Below are 16,143 nucleotides of genomic sequence, written 5' to 3' on the forward strand. Positions count from 1 at the left end.
TGGGGGTAGTTAATGATTAATTCGTTGTTGGTGTCCCGAGCTCCGTTGATATCCTGTATGTTGCCGTGTTAATGACTTGTGTTGTTACATCGTTGTGTTGCGAAATCACCATTGTTATTGTGTATACTGTATGGAGTTTCGCTCGTGATTGTCACTTGCAACTGTCAGAAACTTTGATCGTCATTGTTAACAGTGTATGGAATGTTGGGTACTTGCTTGTGATTATTTACTATGTACGGATTGTCTGGATTATTGATTGTGTGTGTTGCCATGTGGGGACTGGATGGTGCATTGTGCCAAATGATTGACTGTACGAACTTCGTATACTGCATATACTGTATTAATCAATTCGGCGATTCTTGGGGTTTGTGTACAGTTTTTTTCTCTCAAAATTCGAATGCCCTGAGTCCAATGGTTAATGTTGAAGGGGATTTTGAAGTGACAGGTTCGGTTTGTTTCAAACTCACTGGTTGGTTCCTGTCCGTTGTTGCACAGATGATGTCTTTTGTGCGGGAATGCTCCTTGTGTTCTACATGGATCGGGGGTGCGTTTCCGTTAATTGCCGTCAAATTGCATTGCTCTCTCCACTCGGTTGGTACAGCTGCATTGCTGCAATGCGAGTCTCGGAGATGATGTGTACGGATACGGGATGTGAGGTGTATTGTTGTGACCATTGAATATTCGGGATCGTCACAAATTGTGCGTACCTGTTCGGCATTGGATCAGTTCTGTGGGGGATCATAATTCAAATTGTATGTGTTGTGATGGTGTTAAATTGCGATGGTGACATGCTGCCAGGGATTTGGAATTGTGGTGCTGGCTGTCACTTATCTTGGGGCGCAGATCCTGACCAGGATGGCCCAGTGAGTGTTGCGTGTCTAACATGAACGTTGTGGTCCCGTCATGCAATGGCTGACGGCTTGACCTGACAGCCCGGAGATTGAAACACTCCGTGGTATGTCTAGCCTAGTGGGCTGTGCGCTCACAGGGCTCGGAGAGTGTGGTCCCGTCATGCAATGGCTGACGGCTTGACCTGACAGCCCGGAGATTGAAACACTCCGTGGTATGTCTAGCCTAGTGGGCTGTGCGCTCACAGGGCTCGGAGAGTGTGGTCCCGTCATGCAATGGCTGACGGCTTGACCTGACAGCCCAGAGATCGAGACACTCTGTGGCGTGTCTAGACTTGTGGGCTGTGCGCTCACATGGCTCAGGGAGGGTGGTCCCGTCATGCTATGGCTGACGGCTTGACCTGACGGCTCGGAGGTTGAGACCCTCTGAGGCGCGTTGAAACAGTGGGCTGGAGATTCGTAAGGTTCGGGTGGAGTTGGCCTGTTACGTTGAGACTGTTTCCCTCAGTTGTTAGGGTGCATGTTGTGCAGTGAGTGAACGATGGGTCGTTTCAGCTCGGTCGGTACAGCTATATGCTGCGATGCGAGTCTTGGAGAGAGACTGGGTTAAAATCCCACCGATATGGCCGACGTGTGCTACTGGTTGTGACGCCGCGTCGGAAAGGCGGTGGGGTGGTAACATGGAAATTCCCCCCCCGATATGGCCGACGCGTGCTACTGGTTGTGACGCCACGTCGGAAAGGCGGTGGGGTGGTAACATGGAAATTCCCCCCCCGATATGGCCGACGCGTGCTACTGGTTGTGACGCCACGTCGGAAAGGCGGTGGGGTGGTAACATGGAAATTCCCCCCCCGATATGGCCGACGCGTGCTACTGGTTGTGACGCCACGTCGGAAAGGCGGTGGGGTGGTAACATGGAAATTCCCCCCCCGATATGGCCGACGCGTGCTACTGGTTGTCACGCCACGTCGGAAAGGCGGGGGGGTGCTAACGGGTGACTGTCATTGCATGCGTGATTCTAACGGTGGGGGGGCTGTGATGGAGCGTAAGTGGGTTAGCCGGTTTTCATGTATATTTGTTGTTAATTCCCCGTTTTCTATGCGGTTCCCTTTTACCCTCGTCGATTCTGTATATATTACGTGATGGTATTTCTTATCGGTCGCCGGTCATTTATTGATGTTGCTGGTTCGGAGGCACGCCTTTTCGATGTTCACAGTTGTGTTACAGCCGGGGACGGCTGTGTGTTTATACAGGAGGGGGTGATGTAGTGACAGAACGGTCACTACTGTGTTGGCCCGTACGAGGGCTGGGGGCCCCAAGGGGGTGCCTGGGGGGTCACGTGCTGGAGGGATCCGGACCTTCCCAGAGGTGGGGGAAGTGAGGCGTGGCCTGGGAAGTGAGGCGTGGCCTGGGAAGGGAGGCGTGGCCTGGGCGGAGCCGGCCACGCCAGAGAGAGACGAGATATAAGGGTGGTGTGAAGGCAGAGCAGGGCTGTTCCTGCGAAGAATGAAGACACCTCGTGAAGATGCCAGAAGAGTAGACCTACAGTGAGCGGACTGCCAGCAGCCACCTGGCTGGGTCACGCTGGAGAGAGACTAAAATACAATTGTGTGTTAGCTAGTGTAGGTCGGTGGTCACCACCCTCTGTGTAGAGTAAGAGTAACTGTTGAGTAAACGTTGTGTTAATTAATAAATGAGTGTTGCCTCCCAAGAAGTGTGTGCGCCTAAATTGAACCCACTACAACTGCAAGGATTCATATTCTTAGGTTTTTTTCGGTGACTTTACCGAAAAAACCTAAGAATATGTTTCTTCTCCTCGATCCTGTTACTTTTGGCTCCAAGTCCCAGCACATTTGTCCCATTTCCCTGTATTGCTAATAAAATTGAATGTTTAAAAAAAATAAACCCAAGATTATTAATAGATCACGACGTTTCGATCGCAACACAAGCGACTGTCTTCAGGTGTGAGAGAGAAAGCTTTCTCTCGTCGTGATCTATTAATAATTTTCTACCTACGTGACTTTACCGAAAGAACAAAAGAGCATGGATTCCTGCAGTCACGAAAGCTTCAAATCAGGAATAAACCCAAGATTTAAACGCTTGATGTCAACGCTATGGCAGCCTTCATCACTACGGGTTAGCGAGATGTTAACTACCTCGCCTGGTCACAGGAGGTCGTGGGTTTGATCACGACCCTGACGCCTGTTGTATATTTGGAGTTTGCATGTCTGTCTCCCCGGGGTTGCGGGTTTTCCCTCCACATTTAGAATCAACATGCATTGAGAGTACTGTCTTTGGATTCTGATATACATTTTCACGCGATGAGTCACTGTTGAACTATCATCCGGTCACCTTGAAATTCAAAGATTCTGCGTTCCATTAAAGGTGTGTCCTTGTTGCAGAGTTGTTCCGTGAACAGAAATGTTATTTTCATGAATGAGCAACCATCGCCCATGCTGTGGTGAATTTCTTTGGTGTCTGCTGCCCTCTGGTGTCTATCGTAGAAATGGTTAATGGTCATTTTGCACGTGGTTATGCACATCGCTTGCTGTGTTGAATGCTATTACAATAACACTAATGTACAGCCCCTTTGTCAATCCACTGCTGAATAAATGCCTTGTCAAGCGGTGTTGGTCATCGGAGGTTTCAAGTTTTATTTTGTTTAACTCGCTGATAATTCAGGAGACCAGGATAGTCTCTTTTCGATTGAAAGCTTTCGTGACTGCAGGGATTCATCTTCTTGGTTGTTTCGGTAAAGTCACGTAGAAGGGAAATAATTACATAATAAAAATAAATAATTTGTGGAAATTATTTTATTATGTAGTATTTTTATTATTTAATTATTTCCCTTCTACGTGACTTTACCGAAAGAACCAAGAAGATGAACAGGATAGTCTAATTTGCAAGAGTGACGTGAACTGGTCAGTGCAGGTTGGTGAAAGGGAAGAGATGGGGGGGGGGGGTGCAGGAACGGGTTCAGATATGACTCACTCATGATGTTCACCGTGGCCTAAAATCGTACTCAGGCCACCAACAACACAGCGTGCAAGACGCTGCAACCGTGCAATAACAGAGCGTGCTCTTTCTTTCTTCCGTAGGGTTTTGGCATCGCCACCTCATACCTGCTTTCAAAAAACATCACCCAGACGATAGAGGAAAGACAACAGAACTGCACGGAGACCGATGGACCCATGCTCATGGAGCCAGCGGAGGACTCGTCCCGCATGCGGAGATGGCTCTACATGTACCTGCCGCACGAGCAGGCCACTGTCACGCTTATGAGCGCTCAGACTTGACGGCTGCAGTCAAAGCCAGCCGCTCCACATTGCTAAACGGCCAATTAGTTGAGGAATGTAATCACAAAGCTACTCATTCCCATTACATAGATATTACTCTGTTTTCAGTCTCCATTTAATGTTATGATCTTCTTGGTTCTTTCGGTAAAGTCACGTAGAAGGGAAGTAATAAAATAATAAAAATTAACACAATAAAATAATTCTCACGACGTTTCGGCCACAACGCAAGCAGCCGTCCTCAGGTGAAAACCAGGTCCGTCGAGGCGACAGAGTCTGAATGTTTGACGGACCTGGTTTTCACCTGAGGACGGCTGCTTGCGTTGTGGCCGAAACGTCGTGAGAATTATTTTATTGTGTTTTATTTTTATTATTTTATTACTTCCCTTCTACGTGACTTTACCAAAGAACCAAGAAGATGAATCCCTGCAGTCACGAAAGCTTTAAATCGAAATTTATTGTTATGATGTTATTAATAATTTATTAATGAACTGCATAATTACAATTAAATTGATGTCTTTAATTTAACCAGGTGAGAATTTGCTGAGGTAATTTTTTATTTACTTTGCAAGCGGAAATCTGGAGCCTTGTAATTTCATCCCGTCAGACGCGTGCGGTTGTGACAGAAAGTGCCACTTTGTGGAAAGTCAACAGTGGTTGTCCTTTTGAAAAAACTTGCTCCAGCCATGGGAATGTGGAATTTCCACCACTGCCTCAGGGACTGTGAACAGGGTAGTAAGCGCCATCTCATGCCCATTTGAATGGGAAAGCGCAGTGAAGTGTTGTACCTCATTTCAAGCCCGTGAGGGTAACGTCGGTAGACGGTGGCCTGCTTTTACTCGGCGCCGCGTGGTTTTTGACGCTCACCGTTGAGCAAGGTAGGGGAGCGGTGGCAACTTCCAACATAGTTAAAGGAGTTAAAACACTGCACTCTGTTTTGTTGTTAAATTCAGGGATTGGTTATCAAATCACAACGCTAAAGTGTCTTATTGGCAATTACAATAACTGAATCGCCACGGATAAAAAAAAACATTGAACTTTAATACTGAAAAATGGAATAAACTGACTTTAAAAATGAGTTTTTTCAAACTGACAAAGTCGTAACTCTAAAAAAAGGAAATGAATGATTAATGATATGCATTCAAAATAATGTACTTCAAATCATCCCTGACAGGGCCTGGCATAACTGAACACGCCTGCCTGTGACGATGTGCTCAATCAATGTCAAGCGATCAGAATGTTTAGAGGATTGAATTTGAAAATCTTGCAAAAAGACTAAATGACCATTACATTACTGCAGGTCTAGTGGCCATGGCACCTACTTTCTGCTAACCAGATATCAAGGAATTGGCACAGGTCACAAGAGAGAGATTGAAAGTTTATGTCTGTAGAAATTAGCACATCAAGTCGGTTGTATTTTTACTCTGCAGCGTAGAAGCATTCATTTCTGTATTTTTATTCTGCCAATACAGAAGTCCCTCGTTCTCGCGAGGAATTCGTTCCGGAGATGCTCGTGGAGAGCACATTTCGCGGGTAATAATATTGACCCACAGAAAACTATCTTTTTAATGAATTACCTTAAATACGTAAATAAGCTATTAAATACATGCAAATAATCTCATCACTTTATGTCATCACTTTCTTTCTCTCTCGATGCAGTCGCGTATAGTTCCAGATGCGGTTCGCAGATAGCCAAAATCGCGGATAGCAAGTTCGTGAATAACGAGGTAATACTGTGGCATTCTCCATGAAAACGATAACAACTTATCAAACAAGGTCTTCGTGACAACGAGTCTTGAGACTCCGGCATTTATAAACGAGCAGCGAGCTGGCAAGCATGAAGCCCGCTAATGTCTACACCGGGTTGCCCACTGGTTGATTTCCAAGGCTGACAATTACAATTACCGCGCTGTGCCGCTGTTTTTCTTGAAATCATAACCAATGCACGGGTCGTTATTATACAGGTGCTTTGTGCCGTACGACCAGGGTAAATGCCACCCTCGGCAAATAGATTCAAAAGTGTTTGTGAAGGAAGAGAGATTACCCAGGGTTGTGTCTCGTTCACCTGCACACCAAATGTAATGGTTAGCACACCGCTCTGTATATCAACGTAGGTGCTCAGTGTTGTACTGTACAACTTCATGAACCCCCGCAAAAGTGATGGTGTCCAACGATTTAATGTGCATGCTATTGCTCGGTGCATTTTCTATTTATTCAGTCAAGGCTGTTTTATAAATTGAGTTTGTGTATGACTTCCAATGTTTCATATTGATGGTTTCATTGCTCCTGTGTGCAGCTTATTTAGAACAGTTATTGTGGGTAATTCTTTGGTATTTTGTATGAAGAAAAAAATTATTTACAGCAAAGTTTGTGTTTCGTAAAGGAATGTGTACAGAACTATGTCGGTTTTTTTTCGCTCAGACGCGTGTAACGTCACGATCACAAAATGGATTTTAACTGACCTGTTAAATATTGTGATGATGTTTTCATAATGGTCCAAGCTTTTGCTTGTCAATATTAACCAGTGGAAATGAAGCGACAGGCACAAGCACAGTGGCATGAAATGCAATCTCGTATTCGAGGACCGAAGTCCCAGGACAATCTTATGGACAAAAACGGAATTTGTTTTTGGTGACTTTTTGTGGTCAAGCCGTACACAATGCAGGAGTTAAACCCCAGTCCGTCCTAGTTCAAAGTGAATCTATCTGCGTGCTCATACAAACGCGAAGTGCTCAACTCCGGTGGTGGCAGCAACACACGAGTTTGTAAACCATGTTGCTTTTGTGCGTTGAAGCGAGCTCCATTGTTTAGATGAGAGTGTTCATCCCAAATTGCCTCTGGCAACCGAACAGCATTCGTTTAAAGAAGCCAAAACTTAAATTTCGATTTAAAGATTTCGTGACTGCAGGGATTCATCTTCTTGGTTATTTCGGTAAAGTAACGTAGAAGGGAAATAATAATATAAAATAAACATCATAAAATAATTCTCACGACGTTTCGGCCACAACGCAAGCAGCCGTCCTCAGGTGAAGACCAGGTATGTCGGGGAGACAGCCTCTGAATGACCAGGTCTGTCTCCCCGACAGACCTGGTCTTCACCTGAGGACGGCTGCTTGCGTTGTGGCCGAAACGTCGTGAGAATTGTTTTACTATGTTTTTTTATTTTTTTATTTCCATTCTACGTGACTTTACCGAAAGAACCAAGAAGATGAATCCCTGCAGTCACGAAAGCTTTAAATCGAAACTTTGCATTCACGTTTACCATTGTTCCTTGAAAGCAAACTGTATACACGAATTATTTAATGAAAGTGCCTGCACGCTTCAGTGTCTCCCCGGTAAGGGGCGGCGCTCATCCCTGCCAGCAGCTCTGAGCCAGTGGTGGAAATTCACGATTTCTATGACAGAGCCTAGACTATCCACACAAAAAAATCACTGAGACTTCACACAAAGTGGAACTGTTTTTTTTCGATGAAAGGTACTAAGCCAACCCCGGTTGGGATTTAAATTCACAACCTTTTAATTGGCGCAGTGACACTTAGCCAAAGATACGAACTTGCAACTGAAAGTTGTGAAGTGGCAGAGGCCCCCGGGGACTATGAGCGTATATGCATGAAAAACAGAGACTTTCAAAAATATTTATGTTTTATTCTTATACAATTGCTAAACACAAGCACACAGGCACAACATATCAATGATCAGGAACAAACGCCACGAGAAATGTATAACAGTTGCACAGTTAACACATTTATTTAATTCAGCAGGGTGATACGAGCTCGGGAAAAGAGGCAACGGGAAGTCGAGCATTGCAGGGGAAGCAACAGAAAGAGGAGTCTTGTGACCTACAGGGTGATGGTTTAACGCAATGTGGATGACAAGAAATATTCAAACTAGGTGGAGGAATTAATGAGCGAAGTTCACGGGAAAAATAACCATTGTAATAGCCATAGAAGAGTGGTAGGGAGGCGACTGACTACCGACGAGCAAGTGACTTAAGAGTCAGTTAGAAAATCTCCATCATAAGTCACCCAGACGGCTGCTTGACTATGAATTATATGAAGCGCCGTGAGGTAGGAACTGGGTACTCCACCACAGAGAAAGTGGTCCAGCTTAGGCCGTACTCATGTTTACGTGAAGAAAGTTTGCGTACCATGTGGCCATTAAATGCGTTATTTAAGTTGATGATCTGAAATTAGGTCAGGGGCCATCCATTTAGTACGTACGCATGGAGGGGGGAGGGGGGGGTTAACCCAAATGCGTACCGCTTGCTTATGGGGGGGGGTCTACTGACAATGTGCGCATAGGAAACGGGGGGGGGGGGTGAAGCCTCGATCAAATGAGTTAGATAGTCCGGCGGTGGACTGTCTGTTTGCTTAAACACGTTAATATGATTAATCCTTGATCGTTTCTGCGTGGATTAAATATCGGCCGTTCTATAGGATTCGTGGGGGGGGGGGTGCGTCAGGTGAACGTACGCAGGTGGGGGGGGGGGGGTAAAAAATCCGCATGCGTACAGGGAGGGGGGGAGGGGTCAAGTTTTGACAGATTTTTGCGCACCTACTCAATGGATGGCCGCTCACGAGAAGTTAAGGTATTTAATTACGTACTTTCATTTTGATGAACATTGACCATGTTCATTTTTTGTTATTAAATGAACTTGAATGAACATTCTTGTCTGCGTTTTGTCTTCCACCTGAGATTTCATAACACACTCGTAAACACAGCAATCTCCTCTTCATCTCTAGAGGGATTTAACTTTTTCACAACCCGAACATTCCACATTCAGAGAGATGCTTTCGTTGAAAAAATTACTGCATTAGCTGTGACGGTCCCACCTGATGACGGAGACTTGTGTTGCCTCCGAAACGTCGTGATTTATTATTTCATTTCTATTATTACTTCTATAAAAAATTTTTATTTTTTACCCACGTGACTTTACCGAAAAAGCCTAAGAGTATGAATCCTTGCAGTCACGAAAGCTTCAAATCTAGAAAGAACATCCAAGCATTGCAAATGTTTCGATATAATAGCCCTCGTGTGACATTTGACATATGTAATAATCACAATCAAGTTATGGATGTAAGGGTCACGCCAGGACACGCTGAGGTGGGGTGGGGGACACGGGACCACACCAAAGATGTGCAAATGAAGAGAGGCTGCAGGAGCAAAGATGCGACGGAGGCCGACTCAACCGCCAGAGGGTTTGACAAACGCGAGTGTGCCATCTGGTAAGCGGGGAGGGCCATGGATCCTCGGGTCCGCTCTCACGTGGTAACGTGAGAACGGACATGCCAAAGGCATGTTACAAAGTCAACGTGGTGAGTCAACAACCCGTATCGCGTGCTTTGAAGTTTTTCAAGCGAGCTCTGGTCAGAAAGTATCAATTTGAAAGTGATTATTGACCTAAGAAGTGGGTCAAGCTATCACCTGCCATACGATGTCAGGCATGGCTTGAAGATACCGTCCTTTGAGAGGCTGAAACAGAGATCAATGATCAATATGAATGGTAATGAAAATTAAGGTAATGCAAATACCATCCTTGGGCATTGTGCAATCAGTGGATCTGTTGGTTGGGCCTATCTCGACTGAGCAGACCCACATTGCCTACGTCCACGTGGATGACCAGTTTAGGTTTGGTTAGCAGAACGAGTTACCCTTCGACCAGCTAGAAGTTGGCAACAATCCGGTATGCCCCACACTTTGGAAGAGGGTGTTACTCTGCCGAGTGATATGATGAACGAGGCAACCGTGCGCGCTGCCGTCGTGAATGATTCAATGTGAATTATTGACGAACTTGAGAATTGTGGAAAGTTGAAGCCTCGACCACGTGAAGTGCACGCGATCGCTGAGTTGTCGAGGCTCACTAATGTGCGCGAAGTCCACCGTGTCCTCGGACCTGTGAGCCTCGTTCGTCGATTTGTGTAGCGGCTATGCTCGATAAGTAGAACGCCTGAGCAGGTTCAAGCAGAAAAAAACGTCAACTTAAAGTGAGCGAATGAACAGCAGGTGGCACCTGAAAACATTCTAACTGCACTCAAATCAGGAACCAATTTGGCAGCTATACAATCGTAAAGCACACAGAATGGCAATATTCATGCCAGCGCATCAGGCATTGTTAGAATGTTATACTGCAGACAGGACCAGATGGCTATACGCACCTGGTCTACTAAATTATCATCCACCGTGCTCCACTCCTTTCCGCGAAACATTGGATGACAGGCTGGAGACTTGTACCGATAAACGTCTCAATGTAATGCAAACCCTCACACATACCTGTCAACCCATACGGTTTACCCGTATTCTTGTCGAGGGAAATTTAGTTTTCAGGTCCATACGGCATACAGACATCTCAATACAGCAAAAACTATGTTTTGTCTTTATTGTGTTTCCCCCTTGTGATGGGACTTTGTAGGATGAACGTTGAGATTTATAAGGGCACGGGGTGACCAACAATGTCTGAATTGGTCTGTAATAAGATAAGCACTTATAAGGGGTTGACAGGTATGCTCACAGTACCAGTTTAAGTTTGGTTACCAGAACAAGTCACCCTTCGACCAGTTTCACTCCGGTCTACGAGGCATTGGAGGACACGCAGAGATTTGTATCGGTGAACGTCTCAACGTGATGCAGACCCTCAGTACCGGGGTGAACTGACTTGTTGGTGAATATTCTATCATGTCACAGCGTATTGTAGCGTGCCAACCAGTGGCTCAGTTGTACAGAAGCACTGTACTCTCCGAGATGCTCTCATTTTAATCATGCACTGTATGTGCCAAGGGGCCCCAGGTGTTTTGCTCGATGTGTGCACCGAGGGGCCTGGGGGCCCTAGTGGTCAGCTCACTCTTTAAATGCCAAGGGGTCTGGGGTGCCCTCACATCATAAGCGCTGAGGGGTCTGGGGGCCCTAGTGGTTAGCTCACGTTTTAAACACCAAGGGGTCTGGAGTGCCCTCACATCGTAAGCGCTGAGGGGTCTGGGGGCCTAGTGGTTAGCTCACGCTATAAGCACCCAGGGGCCTAGTGGTCAAACTTTTGCTGTGCGCACTGAGGGCCCTGGCATTCAACTTCCTTCGGAATTCTTGGTCCACGCACCGCACTCGGCCTGAGGCTTGGAGGCCCCCTGGCAGTCCGAGGCCCCAGGGCAATGGCCCCACTGGCCCGGTCCATAATCCAGCTTTGAAGGTACATCTGGACGTGTGCCTGAAATTGTGGCGTCATTGACAGGATGATGAGAATGACAGCTCGCTCCCGCGAGGAGCGGACCTCACCCGAATTACCATCGCGGCGGATTCGAATTGTGACAAGTGCTGATGAGACGGTGCTTTTTTGTTCACGGACGTTGAACACTGGAGATTCGAGCTTCTGCACCATTGGATCATACGGCGTCAGCGTCGCCCCCCTCGGCCAGATTCGAGGACTGTGTATGACTTGAGCATCAAAGTTTAGGACTCTCGGAGAGGTTTGATTTGCAGTTACATGGCATAAAAGTTGCGTTATGCTGCTATAGCACAAAAGCTAATTTTTGCTACCGTTGAGAAAGACGCTTCTCCTTTTGCGTTGAATCGAGGGCGATTCTGATGGCTATTTAATCATAGGAGTCATAAGTTGATTTCCCGAATAAAGACTATTTAAAGCTAAGAAGTTATTTTGGCTAGGGCGACTCTGCCCGCAGACCTGGTTGCGTTATACATTGTCCATGTGCTTGTGTAGTGACATCGCGGATGTCACTGTGTAATGCCGGCCCTAGAGAGGCACGGTGTGCGGTGTATTGACATCGCGGGCACCACGTGTATATGGGTGCAGTACCAGCCCTGGAGGGTCTCGGTGAGTGCTGACTGACAGCGCTGGATGGCACCACGCTCTGCGTGCAGTGCCGACCCCTACAGGATAGGGTGTGAGAGTGTCGGCCGCAGGGAATGGGTTACTATAGGCCGTGGCACTCTGGTTAACCCCAGAGGACACGTGACCGGTTAAGTCTGCACAGGGCCCCAAAGTGGGGGCTAGGGATGGTCACGTGTCAGGGCCGAGATCCTGCTCGAGGGATCTCGAAGGTGGTCGTGGTTAAGGGCGGAGCCAGCCACGCCACAGAGGAAATAAGCGAGAGGGACTGGCTGCTGTTGTTCATCCTGAATAATCTACGTTCTACGTCCTACCGAGTCTCTAACATGTGGACCTGGACCCAAGCTGGGGTCCGGTCCGTTGTAACTAGTTACCGTGTAATGAGTGCAGTTAGCCTGGTGGTCCACCACCACAGGTTGTTATAGTGTTAAGGGGCAGTTACCCCGTGTGTTGGTGTTAATAAATGTGTTGCCTCCAAATAGTACGTCTGTGACTCAGTTGAACCCACTACACTTATATTGTTAAAAGTGGTGGAGTTAACGCTTTCCAGATGTGTTTTTGGGTCAGTGTTGGTGGAGTCATGGGGAGGGCTGCTGGAAGACTGCGTCTTTGTGGGTTTGCTCTTGCCTTTTGTTACCAAACCATCTTGATTTAGACGATGTCTCAGTACAATTTGTAAGGTCACCAGTAAGAAAATAAACAACACTTTTGTCAGTCCCCCTCTGGTCAAAGGCTTCCCAACACTGCGTCCGTTATGGCGGCTGTTTGACCATACTTAACCAAGCTGGTCAAGGTGCCCAGGACCGGCTCAAGTTTCCCTTGTTAGTGATATTGGTCATGATTGCGATTCGTGCTCCGATTATTGGGTTCATAGCACAGTGTAATGTTATTGGTTGCGTTATACAATTCATTTATTTTATGGTACCCTGCACCCCATAGCACGATGTGTGGTGAACGTTCCATGCATACGCAACCCTCCGCACAACCGCAAATCACGTGGCTGACAGGATTTCGACAGCCTCACATGACAGTCCAGGCTTATGATACAAGGGAAATGCTGGGGGCTCTGAGAGTCGCATTAGGGCCACTACAGGACAGTGTTAAGCAACGTTTACTAGGAGGAAGAGATGCAATAAATTTGATAAAATGCCTAGTTATCCAAACCCACTCCCTGCCGGGTATTAAATGTGGCTCATCACTCTATAGCGATGCATGCCATCCCTCTGACATAATCAAAACAATCTATCGTACCAGGCATAGGTGGTAAAGGAACAGCCCTGCAATTGATTACCCATGAACCACTGCTGGCAAAATGGCCTCCACTAGAGGGCCCTCTAGAAAGTCCCCCTATTTTTCGATTTAAAACTTTCGTGACTGCAGGGATTCATATTCTTGGTTCTTTCGGTAAAGTCACGTAAAAGGGAAATAATTAAATAATGAAAATAAAACAATAACATAAAATTCTCACGACTTTTCGGTCACAACGCAAGCAGCGAAAGAACCAAGAATATGAGTCCCCCTATTGAGATGCGCTGGCCTACTTTTACAAGCTGGCCACACGGTTTGGGACAGGTGGGAGTACCCACACTTTACCCCGCCACACGCGAGCTGCCGATTGGCTGTGGTGCACCCGTGCAGACTGCTGGATGGACAGGCAGATTTATGGTTATTGCAAGTATAATATTCTTAATTACAGGTCTGCGTGAGGTATTGAGTCATCAACAACATACAAACTGCCTCTGCAGTAAGCTCCTCTGGCAGGCCACCCTGTCAAGTGTAGATGACTTGGGAAAGCCTTCATCCAGCAGTGGGTCGAGCATGACCGATTACGATATGTACGTAGTACAGAGCCAAATATAAACTACAACATCACGCTCCTGCGTGCACGACAACGATAAGAAATATAGAGCGTCAAAAATAAAACAACAAACGTCTTCGTGCGTAGATTCACTTGTAAACGTAATTAACACACCAATGTATACACCCCTGAAAGAGAGATGTGACCGCCTGCACATTGAGACATGCTGACAAAAACACTTTAACAATTCCATAAAGTGCTTTAGAGTAACCAGTGGTGGAAGTGTTGGGCATTGCCAAAGATGCCTCGTGAACAGGAAGGATGAACACGTGTGCATCTGAGCGTGATCTCACCAACAGCAAACTCACGAGGAGTTGAGTAAGATATAAGCCACAGGCATCATCTGATGCATAGGAGGAAACACAAGGGGCTTAGCAAAGCAGCCGTGCTGTGTAATGGGTTGCCAACCCAGCACTGTGGTGACCAATCTCAGAATTCCATTCACACCGTACTGAAGTACCCCTTTAGTACAGGATTGTGTGCATTCCTCTGTGGCGTGGACTAGTGTCACTTGGGCAACTGATAATATCTGGATTCGAAATAACGACGTCCATTTCGCCCTGATTATGGCATTAGTTGTGTTGAAGGTAACATAAAGACACGTGACATGTGAATGACGAGAAGGCGACCATAGTCTCTGCTCCTTCAAGGGAGGTGGCTATCAGTGCTCGACTATTGGCATTTACCTCCTGACAATATGTTGTGCCATACGCGAGAATTTAAACTTCGGCGACTGTGGGGAAATGGTCAGTCACCACGACACCACCACCAGAGCTTAGTGCTAAAGAAAAAGCGCCGTGGCATTTATTATAAACCCCGCACTTTCTGCATAACAGAGATTATTAGCCTGCCCAGTCTTGATATTCACAGAAAAAAATCTTCTCACCTGCCCAAGCGAGAGTAAGTCATTAATTTATAGCCTCGGGCGTTCAATAGCAATAAATGAATGATCATGCTACGTAAATGCCAGCCCCTCCCCACCCAGCCCCACCCCTCCCACCCCCACCCAGCCCCACCCTCCCCACCCAGCCCCTCCTCTCCCCACCCAGCCCCTCCCCACCCTCCCCTCTCCACCCAGCCCCTCCCCTCCCCACCCAGCCCCTCCCCACCCTCCCCTCTCCACCCAGCCCCACCCCTCCCATTTTTGGATTCTCGACGGACGGACGGACACAATAATCCCCTGTGGGCTGGTGGAACCAAGTGGTTCCTACCAGTATAACAGCAATGTATGTACATACGCCTTGTGTCAACCGACTGATGGAAAGGGCCTCATCATTGAGTGCAGGTCGTGGGAGATATTTGAACATACTTCACCACACTGGTCAGTGGCGGTAGGTCAATGTGTAGGAGCATCGGCGTGGTAGCACAGAAGTACAGCACAATAATTACAGTTGTTGGACTGCCCCTTGCTGACCGCAGTACAGTATTGAAGAGTGATACTGACTGCTAGTGTTACACTACAGTACTCTGTAAGTTTGTAGTGTACAGAAATCAGGGCTAATTATCATTTTTTTATGAATTCGATGACGTAGGAGCAAAACATTCACTAATATGAATTACATATCAATTCGATGACGTAGGAGCAAAACATTCACTAATATGAATTGCATATTAATGATCGATGTACACTGTATTCTAAATCAAATAAAACGTATCCGTAGAATGTTCATATTAAACTACAACTGCCACGTCATAATATGCAGGACAGCATTTTCTGGTTATGACAAGTGCTAACATTTCTTTACTTTACGTTATTTAATCTGCCCTCTCCGTGATATTCTACCCTGCCATAGGAATGTGGAAAGGCCGTAGCCATGGTGTCAACATTGGGGGGGACCAAATCTTCCAGGGTGGGTCCCAACCCAGAAAAATATCTAAATTTGAAAACTAATTTCCTGCATAAAATATTAAAAAATTCACTAACACATGGGATGGACTTTTTATTTATTTTTTACAATAATGTCAAATAGTGTATTGTATTACATTGCTCTGTTTTTACTGTTTTACCATTTCTTGTTTCATTGGGATGGACTTTTTATTTATTTTTTACAATAATGTCAAATAGTGTATTGTATTACATTGGTAAAACAGTTTTTACTGTAAAACAGTTTTTACTGTTTTACAATTTCTTGTTTCGTTGTATGTAATAGCAGAGATTAGGGAGTAATAAAGTACAACCATAACCACAATCATATAAACAGAAATATATGCATTGATTTATATGAAGACAAGTCCAGATATTGTGGCCAATATTTAGCAAATTGTTGTTTTTATTTACATAGCATAGCAATTGTTATAGCAATGTATTGG

General features: G+C 46.1%; 1 protein-coding gene across 1 annotated transcript in view; it reads left to right on the forward strand.

The window, feature by feature from the left end:
* LOC133354467 (tetraspanin-15-like) overlaps window positions 1–4,326 on the forward strand; it is a 290,888-nt gene extending 286,562 nt beyond the window's left edge. Inside the window, exon 8 of the mRNA XM_061571317.1 lies at window positions 3,947–4,326. Within this exon, the coding sequence (XP_061427301.1) occupies window positions 3,947–4,144 (198 nt within the window). The 3' untranslated portion in view covers window positions 4,145–4,326. The remainder of the gene's footprint in view (window positions 1–3,946) is intronic.
* Window positions 4,327–16,143: the final 11,817 nt, after the last annotated feature.

The sequence above is a fragment of the Lethenteron reissneri genome, chromosome 47 (genome assembly GCF_015708825.2).
Source record: "Lethenteron reissneri isolate LAM-NWPU_2019-01 chromosome 47, ASM1570882v1, whole genome shotgun sequence".
Classification (NCBI taxonomy): Eukaryota; Metazoa; Chordata; class Hyperoartia; order Petromyzontiformes; family Petromyzontidae; genus Lethenteron; species Lethenteron reissneri.